This window comes from Equus przewalskii, chromosome 9 (assembly GCF_037783145.1).
Source record: "Equus przewalskii isolate Varuska chromosome 9, EquPr2, whole genome shotgun sequence".
Taxonomy (NCBI): Eukaryota; Metazoa; Chordata; class Mammalia; order Perissodactyla; family Equidae; genus Equus; species Equus przewalskii.
In genome coordinates, this window is record NC_091839.1 from 11,896,635 (window position 1) to 11,915,805 (window position 19,171).

General features: G+C 49.0%; 2 protein-coding genes and 1 long non-coding RNA gene across 5 annotated transcripts in view; 2 read left to right on the forward strand and 1 right to left on the reverse strand.

Moving 5' to 3' along the window:
- Positions 1 to 18,283, forward strand: part of AXL (AXL receptor tyrosine kinase) — a 28,437-nt gene extending 10,154 nt beyond the window's left edge. Inside the window, exons 7-20 of one of the 2 annotated variants that reach the window (XM_008537603.2) lie at positions 1,772 to 1,982; positions 2,290 to 2,429; positions 3,117 to 3,267; positions 3,481 to 3,507; positions 4,940 to 5,072; positions 5,366 to 5,457; positions 7,603 to 7,698; positions 7,834 to 7,911; positions 9,703 to 9,795; positions 10,178 to 10,299; positions 10,913 to 11,022; positions 13,972 to 14,131; positions 14,673 to 14,809; positions 16,432 to 18,283. In XM_008537603.2, coding sequence (XP_008535825.1) covers positions 1,772 to 1,982; positions 2,290 to 2,429; positions 3,117 to 3,267; positions 3,481 to 3,507; positions 4,940 to 5,072; positions 5,366 to 5,457; positions 7,603 to 7,698; positions 7,834 to 7,911; positions 9,703 to 9,795; positions 10,178 to 10,299; positions 10,913 to 11,022; positions 13,972 to 14,131; positions 14,673 to 14,809; positions 16,432 to 16,783 — 1,902 coding nt within the window. In that variant the 3' untranslated portion in view covers positions 16,784 to 18,283. The remainder of the gene's footprint in view (positions 1 to 1,771; positions 1,983 to 2,289; positions 2,430 to 3,116; positions 3,268 to 3,480; positions 3,508 to 4,939; positions 5,073 to 5,365; positions 5,458 to 7,602; positions 7,699 to 7,833; positions 7,912 to 9,702; positions 9,796 to 10,177; positions 10,300 to 10,912; positions 11,023 to 13,971; positions 14,132 to 14,672; positions 14,810 to 16,431) is intronic. The other variant, XM_008537604.2, reaches the window with a different exon arrangement.
- On the reverse strand, positions 1,051 to 19,011 carry LOC139073499 (uncharacterized). Its single transcript, XR_011522301.1, has 3 exons — positions 18,767 to 19,011; positions 15,685 to 15,918; positions 1,051 to 1,194 (listed from the first exon to the last, which is right to left on the reverse strand). It is a non-coding gene; the product is annotated as an uncharacterized lncRNA (long non-coding RNA).
- HNRNPUL1 (heterogeneous nuclear ribonucleoprotein U like 1) overlaps positions 18,935 to 19,171 on the forward strand; it is a 35,441-nt gene continuing 35,204 nt past the window's right edge. Inside the window, exon 1 of one of the 2 annotated variants that reach the window (XM_008537609.2) lies at positions 18,935 to 19,087. The gene's annotated coding sequence lies outside the window, so the exon portion shown is untranslated. The remainder of the gene's footprint in view (positions 19,088 to 19,171) is intronic. The other variant, XM_070557866.1, reaches the window with a different exon arrangement.

The following is a 19,171-nucleotide window of genomic DNA, read 5'->3' on the forward strand; positions in this document are numbered from 1 at the left end:
CCTTCCTGTTTGTCACTGTGGGTCAGAGAGCAGGCATGGGGACAGCGTCCCCGCATCATGCCACCCACCATCTACTCACCCCCTCCCCAGGCCTCGTGGTGGTATCATCTCCCCATATGGGGGCTGTGTGACTCTGGGCAAGCTGTTGAACTTCTCTGGGCCTCTGTTTCCTCATGTGTAAAACGGGAATGAAAAAAGAAATTGACCCCCTAGGGTGGTGGTAAGAAGTCAGTTAATTCATCCAGGAATGTGGTTGACAGGGTGCTCGGTACCTTGTTGGCACACAAGAAATGTTAGCTGTTGATAGGGTGTGCAAACCAGTTTATATGCACTGTGTCATTAAACCTCACACCCTGCCAGGTAGGGACTCTTGCGTGCCCATTTTCCAAAGACAGCAACTGAGATTCAGAGAAGTTAAGACACTCACTCTAGGTCACACAGTAAATACTATCCAAGCCAGGACTTGCACTCAAGGAATCTGGCTTCAGAGCCCACACCCTTAAGCAGTAAACTCCTTCCCAACACATTGTGTGGCGGTGTGGTTGGATCACTTGGTTGCTCCCTCGGGTGAAGGCAGCACTCCTGAGGTGTGTGCCTGTGAGTTGTATGGCTGTGGTGTGTTTGTGGTTCTGGGCGGCAGGGCTGTGCATGTGTATTCCCCAGCTGTAGCCCCTACCATCCTGATCATGCCATTCCTGAGGACCAGGTGGGTGTGTCCACCTGTGCAACTGTGCATGGTGTGCAGAGTTTGGCACTTGTGGCCAGGTAACTTCACACACACACAAAATAATAATGACAAACACTCAGTATGCACAGGCACTCTTTTAAACACTTAGGAGCGTCAATTCAGTCAACCTTGTGAAGTAGGAGCCATTGCTGTTATCCCATTTTACAGAGGAGGAAACTGAGGCACAGGGCTGGGGAATGGTGGAGGCTGGATTTGAACCTCAGATCCAGCATCCATGCTCTTCAGCACTAAGTTGCACCGCCTCTCTGGACAGAAGAGAAGTATTGTTACTATTATTGATGTTCTTAAATGGACATTCTTACTGTAAGCGTGGCAAAGATTTTGAAGACAGGAGAGGGTTCAGGTTCAGTGACAAGCTGGTGACCTCGGACAAGTGATTCCATCTCTCCAAGCCTCAGTGTCTTCATCTGGATCATGGGGATACACACAGTACCCACAAGGAAGGGCTGAGAAGAAAGTCAAATGAACTCAGATTTGTGAAGGGTTTTTCTCTTTTTATTAAGATCTACATAATGTGCATCATCTTTGGTGTACACTCAGATTGTTTAACCTGCGGTTTCATCCATGTAACCACCCTCCAAATCAAGGTGCAGACCCTTCCCAGCCCCCCGGAAGGCTCCCTCAGCCCCCAGAGATGTGCACTCCTCTGATTTCTATTGTAGGACGTTGCTTTTGCCTGTGGTTAAATGTCATTGTTATTATTGTTGTTGATGCTGACTACCTGCCGTGCACTGTGCAGTTGTCCCATTTTCCAGATGAGGAAACTGAGGCTCAGAGAGGGAAAGTCTTGCCAGAGGTGGCTTTCGCCAATGATGACAGAGCCACATCGTGCAGCTGGGTGGTCTCCTCATTTTGCAAATGCAGGTGCCCATGTGGCACTAACATGGAGCTGCAACATACACATACACACATATCCTTGCAAAACTGTGTCGTCACACTAGGATCACCACCATCGAGAGTTGTGTGACCATTTTGTGTGATTATGTGGCCATCCTGTCCTCATGCCTCCTTCTCTCTCCTCAGGCTGTGCTGTCAGACGATGGGGTGGGCATCTGGCTGGGAGAGCCAGACCCCCCAGAGGAGCCCCTCACCTTGCAAGCATCTGTTCCCCCTCACCGAATTCGGCTGGGCAGCCTCCATCCTCATACCCCTTATCACATCCGGGTGGCGTGTGCCAGTACCCAGGGCCCCTCACCCTGGACCCATTGGCTTCCCGTGGAGACGTCAGAGGGAGGTAAGAAGGGGCTGGTGTCAGGGGGAGGAGATGTTGTGTGCTGCCCGCCCTGGACGTTGTTCACATCAGTACCACCCCCAGCATCTCCTCTCATCCATTTACCCCTTGTGGCCTCAATCTCCTTCCCATCCCGTCCCTGACTCCTCAGCACAGCCCACTGGCATCTCTCCTTGTGCTTCCACTCACAGGAGGCCTACATGAGTTGCCCATGCGCATGCCCTTTGCACCCTGCCACTGCTTCCTGGGAACAGGGGTGGGGGTCAGGAAGAGGTAGGGGTGCCAGCTTCCCCTCTTCCCTGTCCTCCAGTGCCCCTGGGCCCCCCTGAGAATGTTAGCGCCATGCGGAATGGGAGCCAAGCCCTCGTGCGTTGGCAGGAGCCAAGGGCGCCCCTGCAGGGCACCCTGTTAGGGTACCGGCTGGCCTATCGAGGCCAGGACACCCCAGAGGTGGGTGCTGCTGACTGCGTTTGGGTGGAGTGGCTGGGGAGGAGGGAGATGGGGAGGAGGAGATGAGAGGGCAGATGTGGACAGTTGTGCAGGTTGGGTAGTACACAATCACACTACGCCTAAGAGAGCACATTCTAGGGTGGTTAAAGGAGTCTAGGAGGGTTAGAGAATGGCTATTTATGAATCATTGTAAAAAGCGTTTCAGTAGACTTATATGTTCACTATGATGATTTTACAGCAGATAGTTGTACAGCATCTTGAGGAAGGGGCGCCTTTTCCTAATAGGCATCATGGTACTCTCTGAGCAAGCAGCACCCCTGGGGTAGAGAGATGGGGTGGGAAAGAGGATGGGGAGTTCGAAGGGGATGGAGAGATGAGGGTGAAAAGATGAGAATTCAGTTCTTCAGCAAAAGTACTGTGTGCCACGCACTGTGCTAGGACTTGAGGACACGGCAGTGAGTGAGACGAAGTCCTGGTCCTGGTGGAGCTGATACTTTGTTGGGCACAGGGATGGAGAACGGAGAGGGAAGGGTTGGGGATAGGAGATGAAGGGTGGGAGGAGGTAGATGATGAGAGGCTGGAGATAAGCAGAGGGCTTTGAGAAAGATGGGGAGTTGAGGCCAAGGCTAAAGGCTTACAAGTTAGGGGACTGGGGCTCTACCCTCATGTCACGTCTGGATGTCCTAGGTGCTAATGGACATAGGGCTAAAGCGAGAGGTGACCCTGGAGCTTCGGGGGGATGGGACTGTGCCCAACCTGACCGTGTGTGTGGCAGCCTACACTGCTGCTGGGGACGGACCATGGAGCCTCCCTGTGCTCCTGGAGCCCTGGCGCCCAGGTAACTCCAAAGCCATGCTCAGCCCCCTTCAGCCTATCCACAAGGACCTTGTCTCTCCAGATGCCCCTGACTTGCTCCCTGTACCTTTCAGTGTTACCCCAATCTAGGCTCTGGTCCTACCGGGAACCTTACTGAGAGCCTCACTCCCTCCCCTGTGTCACACAAGTCTTGTCCTCTCTGAGCATATCCTCCCTCTGTCCTTTCTATTCACAGAGCAAGGACAGCCAATCCACCAGCTGGGTAAGGGCTTATGCACCCCCTCTACTCCCTCCCTTCCCTCAATGCCCAATGAGGATCCCATAAACACACACATACTCTTTGTATATCCCTTTCATGTTTCTCAAACTCATCACTCTAATTCTCTACTTCTTGGGTTTGTGTGGTCCTTGATGGAGGTGTCTATAATGGCCCAGCACATTGTAGGTACTCAGTGAATGGTATATGGGTGGATGGATGGGTATATGGATGGAAGGAAGGATGGATGGATGGATGGATGGATGGGTAGATGGACAGGTGGGTAGATGGGTGGATGAATGAATAACTGGGTGGGTAGACGGATGGATAGATGGATGGATGGATGTACAGATGAGTTATCTCCCTCATATCTCAAATATTTCTTCAACAATTCTCAAACATTCCTCCAACACCCATTGTATCCTCCTAGCACTATTACAGCCCGCCTCTTGTAAATCAATCCACAACCCTTACTTATTCCTCTCATGCCTTCCTACATTTCTTTGCATACCCTTTCCACACTAATCCCATCATCCTTTCACGTTCATCCCATTGTAATATTTCTTCTAATCACTCCCTCCTTTTTGCACACCCTTTCCATTCATCCCATGCTCCTCATCTGCCCTTCCCATGCCTTTTACATTCTCATTGCACATTCCTCTCACACCGAAGTTATATCCTTACAAATCCCTGCTCACTCCTTGCATCTAAAACTCCGTGAATATTCCTCACTCACATACCACAAACTCCTCCAACATCCATCTGACACTCTGTACACACTCCTTTGCACACCACATTCCTTTGCACATTTACTTCACTCTCATCCCTCGCATTATGAAAACTCTTCTACAGTCACTACACACTCCTCAAAAATATTCCATGGCCATTTGTCCCAAGAGCCTCACACTCCTTGCATATTCTTTACACATGCCTCATGCACTCTTCCTACACTGCATGTATTCTCTCCCCTACTCACCTGTTTTTCTACGCCCTAGTCTGCCATCCTTGCACAATCATCATACATATCACACACACCTATACTACTTGAGATTTACTCACACACATTCCATGCTCATCCAGCCCTCCTTGCACACTCATAAATCATTCTGCACAAGCCTCTCACTCCCATCCCACACTCCTTCCACACTCATTGCACACTCCTCAAGTGTCCATCCCACTCTTAACTCACCCCACCCCTCCCTCCCACTCTTAGCTCACCTCATCCCTCCTACGAGTTTCATGCTCCTACTTTAACACATACTCATAGCATATCCATCGCATGCCTTGCCCAGCCCAGTCTCCTTGATTATGTGAATGCACCTATCACATACTTCATCCAATATGTCCACATCTGCCTCCCTCCAACAACACCACCTTGGGTCCTGGGGAGCTGGATCAAGGGCCTCAGCCATGACCTGTCCCCCATACCCCCTGACAGTGAGTGAACCCCCAGCCCCTGCCTTCTCGTGGCCCTGGTGGTATGTACTGCTGGGAGCAGTTGTGGCTGCTGCCTGTGTCCTCATCTTGGCCCTGTTCCTCGTCCACCGGCGGAAGAAGGAGACGCGCTATGGGTGAGTTGGAACTACATGAGTAGGGAGGCCAATGTGGACTAGGATGGAGAGGCTGGAGGTGGGGACATCATCAGGAGGCTAGTGCAGGAGGAGAGATTACCAAGAATTAGGATGAGGGCAAGAGTCTGGAGAATGAAGGGAAGGCAGGAGGTAGCAGACCAAGACATGCTCGGCAAATGCAGGAGGAGAGGGCAAGCAAGGCTTGGGGTTGGGATGATGCTTGCTCTCACTGCTTGTGGAAGGAGGGGGTTCCACATGGTTCTGCCCTGCTGTCATCTCTCGATTCTCCCCAGAGAGGTGTTTGAACCAACAGTGGAGAGGGGCGAGCTGGTGGTCAGATACCGCGTTCGCAAGTCCTACAGTCGGCGGACCACTGAAGCCACCTGTAAGTGAACCCGATGCCTCCCTGCCCTGGTTTGGGGCTAACAAGTGTAGAAGTTTGGGCCTGCTGGGCTTCTGTAGAAGCATGAATCAAAAGTTTCTGAAGGCCTTGGAATACTAGGATGTTAGAAGCACAGACTCTAAGAAAAACGGAATTGTTGAACCACACAGAACCTTAGAATAATAAAATCTTAGACACAGTAAATCTTAGAAACACCAGGGCTGGCCCGGTGGTGCAGCGGTTAAGTTCGCACGTTCCGCTTCTCGGCGGCCTGGGGTTCACTGGTTTGGATCCTGAGTGCGGACTTGGCACTGCTTGGCAAGCCATGCTGTGGTAGGCGTCCCACATATAAAGTAGAGGAAGATGGGCACAGATGTTAGCTCAGGGCCAGGCTTCCTCATCAAAAAGAGGAGGACTGGCAGTAGTTAGCTCAGGGCTAATCTTCCTCAAAAAAAAAAAAACAAAACAAAACAAAAAACACCAAACCTCAGAATCATAGGATCTTAGAACAATGTAATCATGATAATGCTGGTGATAAAGATGATAATGACAATGATGAAGAAGATGCTGCTGCTGAGATAAAGTTGAGATATGATGATGATATCAGCCAACCCTGGCACTTCCTATGTGACAGGTGCTGTTCTAGGCGCATTGTATATATCACTTAATTTAATCCTCACGACAACCCAATGAGGTAGGTGCGTTATCCCCTGCACTTCACAGATGAGGAAGCTGTGGCATAGAGTGGCTAAGTAACTTCCTCAAGGCCACACAGCTTGTAAGTTGGAGAGCTGGGATTCGAACCCAGGCACTTTTGCTCTGAAGCTCATCCCTTTACCTGCCTCTGGGAATTACAGAATGTTAGAGAGGTAGAATCAACCTTGGCCTGAAAAAGTATAGGCTCACTACTATAGACCCTCAGAATCTTGAAAATCATAGAATCCTAGAACTATCAACTTCCTGTTAGAAGATTATAGAGTTATGGAGGGTCCCATCTTTCCAATTGGGGAAACTTAAATCCAGAAAGAAAAGAGACAGAGTTAGGTCTCTTCCTAGCACACAGTGAGAAGGCTGCCAGGGCCCCAGGGAGATGTCCAGAGGGTCTGGGAAAGACATTTATTTAAGCAGAGAAGGAAAAGGAAGCGAGGAGGTCACAGTGATCTAATGGAATAATACGCCGCAGCAGTTCTCAAAGTGTGACCCGAGTCCTGGGGGCCCCAAGACCTTGGCAGGGGGTCCACGAGGTCGAACTATTTTCATAATAATACCAAGACATTACTTGCCCTTTTGCTCTTTCCTTCTCTGGTGAGCGTTCAATGGAGTTTTCCAGAGGCTTCCTAATGTGTGATGATGTCATCACTCTGACGGTCGATGGAACATGTGCTTGTATATTCTTGGGATTTAAAAATCTCTCCGTTTTAATTCTGAATTCAATAAATATCAATATAGATAACCCACATAAACAAAAGCTCTTTGCGGTCCTCAATAATTTTAAGAATGTAAAGAGATCCTGAGGCCAATAAGTTTGAGAACTGTTGCTATACTGCAATGAGAATGAATAAATTACAGTTACACTCAACAGCTACAGTGCGACTATCTCATAGATGTCATGTTGAGTGAAAGAAGCCAGACACAAAAGAGAACATAGTAAGTGATTCCATGTTTATGACATCCCAAAACAGACAGGACTAATCTGTGGTCAGAGAAGTCAGGAAAATGACTACCCTGAGAGAACAGGTCATGGTCTGTTCTTGACCCGAGTGCCAGTCACACAGTTGTGTTTGGTTTGGAAAATCCATTGAGCTTCTCAGTTATGATTTATGCAGATTATACTTCAATGAGAAGTTAATATTTTTAACAACTGACATGGCAGGACACTGACCAATCAGGTGCCTACTGGAGCAAGATTATGTGGCAGGCTTTAACCTCTTAGTTGCTATTCTGGGGGACGATTCAGGGAGCCTAGAAGAGGAGATAGGGTGGGGGTGGAGGGATGCCTAGGGCAGTAGCCATTTTTGTATGAATGCAGAAGTATTTTGGTATTTTAACAATGAATATATCCCTATTGGTGAGTGTCACCTGAATGTGAGCCCTGCTCCATGTCTCTGTCCATACACTGTCCTCCTCTCCCCCCCATCACCAATGCAGTGAACAGCCTGGGCATCAGCGAAGAGCTGAAGGAGAAGCTGCGGGATGTGATGGTGGACCGGCATAAGGTGGCCCTGGGGAAGACCCTGGGAGAAGGTGAGTGTCCCCAGCACGTGTACACACATGCCCCTGAACCCTAAAGTCCTGCACTTCCTCTCCTAAACCCAACCACAGGGAATGCAGTCCCCACAGGCCTGCCTGAGGTCAATGTCTCCTTCTGGTCTCCCACAGGAGAGTTTGGAGCTGTGATGGAGGGCCAGCTCAACCAGGACGACTCCATCCTCAAGGTGGCTGTGAAGACAATGAAGAGTGAGTCTTCATTGTGTGATACATGTGCATACATGCATATATGCATATGCATACATACGCACCATTTGGGACCCCATTCTCTAAACCCACACTCCTTCCCTATGCCCCTAAGGAGGCAGAAATGCAGAAGAGTTAATGGCAAATTAGCCCTAACATAGAATCTCAGTGTTTTCAGGCAGGAAACGGAGTCCATGCCAGGTACTTCCACAGAAGGAATTTAATATGAGGAGATTACTACAGAGGTGTAGGAAGGACTGAAGGAAGAACTGGGGGCAGTGAGGCAACCTAGAGATTAGCAGCAGCAGTACTGTCACTTCCACCCGTGGGCATGAAAGGCAGGGGGAGGAAGTGGTGTTACCGGATCCCATGGACAGGGACACCTGGTGAGATTTGGGAATCACAGAGTTAGGAGCTACCTTGTGAGAGCTTAAAACACAAAGGAGGGGCTGGCCCGGTGGCACAGCGGTTAAGTTCGCACGGTCTGCTTCTCCGCGGCCCAGGGTTCGCCAGTTCGGATCCCAGGTGCGGACATGGCACAACTTGGCAAAAGCCATGCTGTGGTAGGCATCCCACGTATAAAGTAGAGGAAGATGGGCATGGGTGTTAGCTCAGGGCCAGTCTTCCTCAGCAAAAAGAGGAGGATTGGCAGTAGTTAGCTCAGGGCTAATCTTCCTCAAAAAAGAAAAAAAACACAAAGGAGACACAGCCACCACCAAGGCAATACTGGAAGTAGAAAGAGAGAGGGTCAAATACCCTGGCTTTTCCCCTCTTCCTGCCCACCTGCTAGTCTCCCTTCAGTGCTTCCTCTTGGCAAACTCTAACAGGAAATCAGCAGGAAAGGGAGCCTGGGAAATGTAGTTTTCAGGGGCCAGGCCCCTGTGATATGTGGCAGAGCAGGGAAAGGTCTGGAATGAGGCACACCTGGCGTCATCATTTATGTGCTGTGTGATCTCAGGCAAGTGACTTTCCCTCTCTGAGCCCCCCCTTCCTCATCTGGAATAAAGGATCATAATGTTCCTACCTTTGAGGGTGTTGTCAGGCAAAGCACTTAATACTGGGGATGGCAACAGTATGTGTAATTAATGTGGACTGCAACTATATTACTTAAATCATCAGAGAGAACAGGACCCAGTCCAGGGTCACACAGCATAGGATGTCCAGGGCCAAGTCCTTTCCACACAGAGAAGAAGCATAGAGGGTCAGGCCGGGGCTGGAAGTGAGGGAGGATTGATCCGTTCTGAATCACAGGAGCTAAAAGCGTGGGCTAAGGAGTCGTCACTCTCTCACTCATTCATTCATTATGGATCACCTCCTATGTACCAGGTTATATTCTCCACCTGGGTTTGAATCCCAGCTCTGCAACCTTGGGCAAGTCACGTTGCCTCTATGATCCAGTGTCCTGAATTGTAAAACAGGGATAATCCAGGGATCATATGGATCCCCAGGGCTGTGGGAAATGTGCTGGGAGCAGCCTAGCAGGGTGTGAGCACATGAACCCGAGAGCCAGACTGCTTGGGTTTGAATTCTGCCTATACTACTGGCAAGCTGTGTGTGCCTAGGTAGGTTCCTTAACCATTCTGTGCCTTGGTTTCCCCATCTTTAAAGGAGGATAATAATAGTAGTACCTCAGGGGAGTAAAGGAGTTAATACATGTAAAGTGCTGAGCAGAGCACCTGGGACTTACTAATCACGTCTGATGAAGATGATGATGATGATGAAGGAGAGGAGGAGGAGCGAAAGAGCCCTCCCTCTCCCTCCTTCCTCCTCATTCACCCTCTTCTCTCCCCTAAGTTGCCATCTGCACAAGGTCAGAGCTGGAGGACTTCCTGAGTGAAGCCGTCTGCATGAAGGAATTCGACCACCCCAACGTCATGAGGCTCATCGGTGAGGGAGGCGCGTTTAGAGGGTCCAGGTCCCATGGAGGCCGCATCAGAGGGAAGACCCCTCCCTCAGGCACTGGGAAAATCAAACCTCCAGGCTCCCTGTTCCCCCCTCCCTCAGAAATATCAAGCTCCCCCACCTCCTTCTGCTCTCTCTCAGCTTGGAATGTGACCTCTGACCTTTCCCAGAAATAGCTGAGGTCCCCAGGAGGGCTCAGGGAAACATGTCTGGGAACTGTGCTGGAAATGGCTCTGAAGCTCGGTCCCTGCCACCCCTCCCAACAATGTGGAGGCCAGATTTGACGGGGAGGGAGAGACAGAGCTGGGAGAGGGGATGGCTTCCCCTTCTGCCCAACTGGAGTGACAGGGCTACCTGGGGGGTTCAGGCGTCTGTTTCCAGGGTTCCGAACGAGAGGGCTTCCCGGCACCTGTGGTCATCTTACCTTTCATGAAACATGGAGACCTACACAGTTTCCTTCTCTATTCCCGGCTCGGGGACCAGCCAGTGGTGAGAGGCACTTAATCTTCTGGTCCACCAGTATACAGTGAGCACCCACCAGGGACCCAGGGCTGCTCAGACACTGGGAAGACATGGTGACCATGAGCTTGTTCTCATGGAGCTGTCTGCCAGCGGGGGGACCACGCAATAAACAACTTAACAAATAAATAAGCGAGATAATTTAAGTGCTAGGAAGGAAATAGAGTGGGATGAATGATAGGGAACCCATGCAATTCGTTTGAGTGGCCAGGAAAGGTCTCACTGAGGAGATGACCTTGAAGGAGGAGCCCACTGGAGGGAGATGGGGAGATCTGGAGGAAGCAGTCCCAGCAGAGGGCACAGCACGGGCAAAGGCTCAGAGGTAGGAACAAGCATGGCTTGTTTGAAGACCAAAAAGGAGGCCCCTAGCCGGAGCATATGTTGAGAGCAAGAACAGTAGGGGATCCAGTTGGAGAGGAAGGCAGGAGGGGATTATACAGGGCCTTCTTGGGAAGAAGTTGAGTTTAATTCTTGGAGCCATGGGAAACCACTACAGAGCAGAGACAGGCACACACAGGAAGCGGGGCGGGAGGGATCTCGGGAACTCTGCTGACTTCTATTCCCACCTGCCCTGGCCCCTCAGTTCCTGCCCACTCAGATGCTGGTGAAGTTTATGGCAGACATTGCCAGTGGCATGGAGTATCTGAGTACCAAGAGATTCATACACCGGGATCTGGCCGCCAGAAACTGCATGTGAGTGTCAAGCCTTCCTGGGACCGCCCCCCTCCTTCAGAGTTCCTTACCTCCTTCCCAGGATGGAAGAGGGGGCAGGTCAGAACTCAGGACAGAGATAGAGAGGTCAGCAAGGGGTTTGGGGAAGGCTTCCTGGAGGAGGTGGGCCCTACACTGAGATTCTGGAGTATTTGGATGTGGAGAGAGAAGAGGCAAGAGGCTGGGCTCAGTAAGCAGCAGGGGGTGAGCAAAGGGACAGAGGTGACCGATGAGGGTGGTGGCATTTGAGCCTCATCTCTGTCCCCCTCCATGCTGAGTGTCTTGCCTACGGCTGCCCTTGGAGAGAGGCCACATTGGATAAGGAGACCAGACCCTCCAGCAATGCAATGGAAAAGCAGAAAATAGGCCAGAACTAGGGCGGGCGGTGTGTGTGTTTGTGTGTGTGTAAACAAACACAGGCTTAGAATATCAGCCTCATGACCATGTTTGGCTCATAGAAATTGGAGCTGGAGAATCAGAGAGTCTTCTATAAGACGTGTAAATGTTCACAACTCTTGGGAATATGGAAATTTCTTTATTCCCCCCAAGTTTTGTTTTGGAAAAACCCAATCTACAGAAAAGTTGAAAGAATTGTACAACGAACACCCATATAGCCTCGTTGTTGAGATTTTGTCACATTTCTCCTCTCTTGGCTGTCTTTCTCTCTCTCCTCTCACGACCACTGGAAAGTAAGTTGCTGAGATGGTGACACTTCACCCCTAAGTCTTCAGTAGGTATCTCCTAAAATAAGGACTTACGCCCAATCACAGTTCTGTTATCACAATTCTAATTAGATTAACAAAATAATTCTGTTACACTACTTAATATCCAATCCATATTTAAAAGCTTCCAATTGTCCTCCAAAATGTCTTTTAGGGCTATTTTTCCCCTGATCCAGGATCTATGCAAGGTTCCCACATGGCATTTGGTTGTTATGCCCCTTTGGTCTCTCTTAATCTACAATAGCCTTCCCCCACTGCCACCATCTTTGTATATTTTTATGGCATATTCTTTTGGAAGAGATCAGCCCAGTTGTCTTGTAGGATTTCCGTATATAAGATGTGTCTGTTTCCTTGTGGTGGCATTTGCCTTGTTCCTCTGTTCCCTGTATTTCCAGTTAACTGGAAAGTAGATATAAAGGATTGAATAGACTCAGTCAAAATGGAAATTTCTTTTTTTTTTTTTCAGTAAGGAACATTGGCCCTTAGCTAACATCTGTTGCCAATCTTCCTCTTTTTGCTTGAGGAAGATTGTCACTGAGCTAACATCTGCACCAATCTTCCTCTATTTTGTATGTGGGATGCCTCCACAGCATGGCTTCATGAGTGGTACATAGGTCCATGCCTGGAATCCAAACCCACGAATCCCAGGTCACTTAAGCAGAGCACACAAACTTAACCACTATGCCACCAGGCCAGCCCCCCAATCTTCCTCTTTTTGCTTGAGGAAGATTTTCCCTGAGCTAAGATCCATGCCAGTCCTCCTCTATTTTGTATGTGGGTCACCGCCACCACATGGTCACCTACAAGTGGTGTAGGTCTGCGCCTGGGAACTGAACCCCGTCTGCTGAAGCAGAGCATGCCAAACTTAACCACTAGGCCACAGGGCTGTCCCCTGGAATTTCCTTTATGTCTGTAACTTGAGCTAATCCTGGTCAAGCCCCCAGTGTAATAATGACACTGAGAATCAGAGTGGACAATCAACTGTTATGCACCTGTCGTGCTTTCTGTTAAGTTGTTAAAATATTGAAATAGTTCATTACCACTTGACAGTTGGCCACAACCCCAAGCCTCACGTGCTCCTTAGCCACCAGCTTAGATGCCCAAGCATCACCCATCTCCATAGCCTTCTGTGATCCTCTGGACCTAGACCCAGCAAATTAAAGATTAATTCCTGGCTTATCAGGGGCCTCCAGGGTCTGTTTTGATTGGTCATTGCCCAGGCCCATCACTCTGGCAAGAAATAATCAATTCTTAAAAAAATAGAATCCCGGAAGCTCAGATGCAAGGACTCTTCTATTTACGTAAAGGACAAAACAAGCAAAAGTAATTCATGCCTTTAGAAGTGAAGATTGTGGTTACCCTTGGAGGGGTAATTACAGGAAGAGAGGTCTGGTCATGTGTTTCTTTCTTTCTTTTTCATGTTTTAAAAAAACCAATGTGTATTTTGCATACACTAAAATATGCACATCTTATGTGTGCAGCTCAATGAATGTTTATTTGTCTATAGACCCACATAAACCACCACCACTAGATCAAGATAAAGAACATTTCTAGGCCCCACAGGCTCCCTTGTACCCTTCCCAGTTGCTGCCCCCGAGGGGTAACCACTGTTCTGGATAGACTTCTCTCACCATTGACTTCTGCCACCTGTTCTTAAGTGTCATATAAATGGAATCATGCAATTTGTACCCCTTTGTGTGCAGCTTCTTTCACTCAGTGTGATATTTTGAGATCGGTCCGTGTCATCGTGTGTCTCAGTAGTTCTTTTTCTCTGTTGTGTGGGATTCCATTAGACAGACGTCCTACAATGTTCTGTTTCTTAATCTGGGTTCTGGTTACACGGGTGTGTTTGTGAAAATTCAGTAAGCTGTTCACTTAAGAATTGTGCATCTTTCTATATAGAGAGTATACTTCGAGAAAACAGTTTTGTTTTTTAAATCAGAGAATCAAACCCAAAGAACCTAGGAAAGACCTTGGAATCTGGCAGAAAGCCAGAGCCCTCAGCAGCCCCTTATCCCCACCCTCACTTTACAGAGGAAACAAGAAGTAAAGCAGTTCCCTCCCAGTCTGGGGCGATCTGGGGAGACAGATCCCTAACCCCAAGCAGGACCATCAGGGTGGGAGATGAAGAAGTGTCTGAGAGTGGAGGCAGGCTTCCTGGTGGAGGGGGCCGATGCCGTGACCCTGTTCCTCTCCCCAATCTGGATAGGCTGAATGAGAACATGTCCGTGTGTGTGGCGGACTTTGGGCTCTCCAAGAAGATTTACAACGGGGACTACTACCGCCAGGGACGCATCGCCAAGATGCCAGTCAAGTGGATCGCCATTGAGAGTCTGGCTGACCGCGTCTACACCAGCAAGAGTGATGTGGTATGTGCGCCCCCTACAGGAGTAGGGAACAGTGGGTGGATGTGGCTTGATCATCTCACACTGCACTGGGCTCACAGGGATGGAAGGGCTTCCCTGCACAGGGGCCTGTCCACATGGCCTAGGCATGTCTGGGGGTGCGGTGGGCATCTGTGAAACATGGTACAGACATGCTGGGGATATGCACGTTGTTCATGTGTGTATGGTAGCAGGTCCATACATGGGACCTGTGGACAGTTTTGGTTAGGAGAGGCAGTGGTAAGTATGTATACATGTGTATAGCTAGGGTGTGGAGGGTGACACATGAAGTCATGTATCCCTGATGTGTGTAAATGTGGGCATGGGTGAGCATGTCTATGCATGCACAAAAGTTACCCCATGAGTGTGTACCTGTGCCAGAGTGTTTTGTGAATAGCGGTGATGTACCTACAAAGATAGTTGTGTATGCATGTGCACATAAGTGTGGGTGTACCCATGAACCTGTGTTTTGGGGGTCTCTTTATGCAGGAGAAACCCTCTAATTCCCCCCTCCTCCCCCCAACAGTGGTCCTTTGGGGTGACAATGTGGGAGATTGCCACACGGGGCCAAACCCCATATCCAGGAGTGGAGAACAGCGAGATTTATGACTACCTGCGCCAGGGAAACCGCCTGAAGCAGCCTGTGGACTGTCTGGATGGACTGTGAGGACCCTTAGGACTCCCCCCCATCCAAGATTTCACTCCAAAACCCTGAGCACCCTACATGGCCCAAAATATCCAGGACTCTCTAAACCCAGCACAGAATCCCACAAACTGTTGAGGAACCCACTTGCCCCCTCACTCATGCTCTGCAGAACCACTGCTAGCCAACGGGGTGTAAATTAGCAAAAGGTGCCCTTTCCTCCTTTGCCTGGTACATGGAATGCAGGCTGGATCAGCCCCCTTGGCAGGTATCCACAAACAATGAATAACCTGCATAACCTTAGCTGGGGTCCCTGCCTCTGAGACCCCCCACTCCCCGCAAATTCTAATTCATCCCAGACTCTTGAGCACCCAAGCTTCCCCTAGATGGTCTCCAATGCCCAGGACCCTCTGCGAAACCCTCTAGTTTGTTATATTGAGCTTCTCCAAACTCTCAGGTCTCCTCTGAGATGTTCTCAAGATCCTTTAGGACAGTGTTTATCAAACTTTGCCATCTCACGACACTCAGAGAAGAGCAGAACATTTATCTAGCACTTGGGGGTAAAGAGAAGATGTTGCTTGGATCAGGAGGGGATAGCCTGGGGATTTAGACTCCCCAGGTCCTTCTTGGGTGCTCCAAGAGCTGAGGGCAGCTAACATTTCTACAGAATTTACTAGAAGGCACTGTTTTAGGTGCTTTGCGGGTATTAATTGATTTGTTCCTTACATAGCCATATGAGGTAGATGGGTACCATTATTGTTCCCATTTAGAGATAAGGAAACTGAGGCCCACAAAGAGGGCGAATCACTTGCCAAAGGCTGCATAGCTGGTGAACTAGTTATCTATACCCCAAAATCCAGTAGCTGGAAAAAAAAACCCAACAAGCATTTATTACCTCACATAGTTTCCAAAGGTCAGGAGTCTGGGAACAGCTTAGCAGGGTGATTCTGGATCAGGGTTTCTAATGAGGTTACAGTCAAGATGTCAGCTGGGGCTGCAGCCATCTGAAGGTTGAGACTGGAAAGTGGCTTTCAAGGTGGCTCACTCCCATGGCTGTAGCAGGAGGCCTCAGTTCCTTGTCATGCAGTCCCCTCCATAGTGTTGCTTGAGCTTCCTCACAACATGGCGGCTGGCCTCCCCCAGATTAGCATTCCAAGAGAAAGAGCAAGGAAGAAGCCACAATGCCTTTTTTAACCTAGTCTCAGAAGTCACACACACCATCACCACTGCCAAGTCAGAATCAAGTCACTAAGTCCAGTTCACACTCAAGGGGAAGGAAACTAGGCTCCATCTTTTCAAGGGAGGAATGGCAAAGAATTTGAGCACATATTTTAAATCAACACAGCTTGCAGGGCTTTGATGGCTAGAGACTGTTCTGGGGAGCCACACTGAGAAGCTCTTCTCTAGCAAGCGCTCACTAGAACACCACCCCATACCCAGAGAGGCTTTCCAAGATCCTTTCCAGCTCCTGAGTCTCTCAGAACAGCCCCCCACCCCAAAACTCTTGAGAATTCCCAAAAATCCATAGATGCCCCCAAACTGCTATGGTTCCCTCCAGTCCCATGAAATGCCCCCAGACTCCCAGAATGTTCCCCCTTCTGAGCCCCTGCTCAGTCTCCCACCCCTCACTTTGCTGCCCTAGGTATGTCCTGATGTCCCGGTGTTGGGAGCTAAACCCCCGGGACCGGCCAAGTTTTGCAGAGCTGCGAGAAGATCTGGAGAACACGCTGAAGGCCCTGCCCCCTGCCCAGGAGCCTGACGAAATCCTCTATGTCAACATGGATGAGGGTGTGGGTCATCCTGAACCACTTGGAGCTGCTGGAGGAGCTGACCCCCCAACACAGCCTGACCCTAAGGATTCCTGCAGCTGCCTCACTGCAGCCGAGGTCCATCCTGCTGGACGCTATGTCCTCTGCCCTTCCACAGCCCCTGGCCCCACCCTGCCTGCTGACAGGGGCTCCCCAGCATCCCCAGGGCAGGAGGATGGAGCCTGAGACAACCCTCTACCTGGGACTCCCTCTCAGGACCCAAGCTAGGCACTGCCACTGGGGGAACCCCCCCTACTGTCCCACTCCAGGCCTTACTCCCAACTGCAGCCCCTTCTTTCTACCTATTCCCCTTCCATCCCAGACAGATCCTCTCCCTTTTCCATGCCTTCATATCTGTGTGTAAAAGGAAGGGGTTGGACTGCAATCTCTAGGGGTCCTCCTGGGTCTAACATTCCACAATTCTAGATTCTATGGTTTAAAGAGTCTAGATTCAAAGGTTCTAGGTTTCAAAGATGCTATAAGTCTTTGGTTCTAAGGACCTGATATTCCAAAGTCTTTAATTTTAAAGTGCTAAGATTCTAGACATAGAAATTCTAAGGTCTATATTCTAAGGCTCTGAGATTCTGTGGTTCTAGATTTTTCTGGTTCTGGGATTCTTGATAAAGCCCACAAGATTTTGTAGCTAAAGCTCTAAGATTCTAATTCTGGGATCTAAGCCTCCATGATTCTAGATTTTATTTTTCTAGGATTCTGAATCCTTAGGGTGTAAGATTCTAGATTCTACAATTCTAAAAATTCTACAATTCTAGACATGGAGGTCCTAAGGCCTAATGTTCTAAAATTTGATGTTCTAAGCCTCAGAGTGTAAATCCTCTGGCTATAAGACTCCAAATCATAAGGCTTAAAGATTTTATCTTCTCAAGTTCTAAAATTCTAATCATGGTCAGTTATAGTTTCTAAGACTTTATGATCTTCGAAATTCTTGTTAGATTTTGGATCCTAAAGGTCAAAGATTCTAGAAACTGCAATTCAAAAGTTCTAAGAGTCTAAAGATGGAGGTTCTAAGGTCTCGTGATCTAAGATGTGATGTTCTAAGACTTAGTCTAAGAACCTAGATTGTACGTGTCTAAGATTCTAGATCATATGCTTCAAGATTCTAGATTATTAAATTCTAAGATTCTAATGTTGTTCTGTTCTATGTTCCAAGACACTCTAGATTCTATCGGTCCAAGATTCTGGATCCTTAGCAACTAAAGCATAAGACTCTACAGTTATTTGTGACTAATTAGATGACAAAGCTCTAATGATTTCTAATGTTGGACACCTTTAGGTTCCATGCTGCATTCTGCCTTTCTAGGATGCTAGTTATGGGTCTAAGAATTCACAGTTCTAAATCTTAAGATTTGAGGCACTGTAGTTCTAAGATTCAAATGTTGTAAGCTTCTAAAGGTCTAGAATTCCAAGGTACGATTCCAAGGTTCTAACCTTATATTCTTCTCTGTGACCCTCCCCTTCTTAGCCACCTCTGCTTCCTCCTCCCCTCCTGTAGGGGTGCGCCTCCCTCAAGCCTGTGCAATGCTTTAGGAATGCCTCCTTTCCCCAGGGGACAATCTTTCTCCTTTTGGGTCATGCTGCCCCCCTGAGCCAGTCTCTCATGCCCCTGTACTGAGTGTGGACTCTGGCGCCTCCAGAGGGGCTCAGATCACATAAAACTTTGTAACCACACTTTTGTCTCTTGTCTCCACTCAGCTGTCATGTGGCCCCCCTCCCTGGCAACTCAGTTTCCCCTTCAGTAAAAAGAAAGGTTTGGTGGGGTCTAGGAGTTCTCCCCTCACTAAAGAGTGTAGAAATGAACATACACATAGACAAAAAGACACGCAAGCAAAGAATGCAGGCTCTCTGAAACCCCTAGCAAGGAATAGGCACAGAGATATTCACACAGGGTCACACAGAGACACTCCTCCCCCTAAAGTAACAGACACATGAATTAATGGACATAAGCACACCTGGTCACAAATACAGAGATACTGAAATTCAGACATATGAGTAACAGAGACACACAAAATTACATAGATACAAACATATTTACAAACACATGCACAGGCAGATATTCCCCAGGAATAGGAAGAAACTAGAGTAACACATATACAGACACAGAGTAAAGTGACACAAATACAAAGGGACATATAAAGTACAACAGGTACTCACAGACCCAAACGTTCAGATTCACATAGAAACACAGGCACAGAACACCTCCGATAACCACCAGCCCACAAAGGGACTCCTGCCAAACAAGCCCCCTGCGTTTTGCACTCATCGTGGGCACACGTTTCTGGGTGTGTCCGGCAGCAGATGGAGGAACCCTTGGCAGCGCCCGGACGCCCCCCGGTGGCGTCTGCTGAGAACGGTGAACAGTTCAATCCGGGCCACAAAGTTTTTTAGAACAAATCATCCTGGGAAGCTGGGGGGAGAGAGGAAGTCGGACGTGGGCGAGGGGCGGGGTGTCTGGACTGAAACCTCCGGGCCCACGTGAGTGTCTGTCCCGCTTCTGAGTGGGTGCTGTGTGTCTAGGTTGCTGTAGTGTAAGCTTGTCGTGTAACCGTCCTGTGTGTC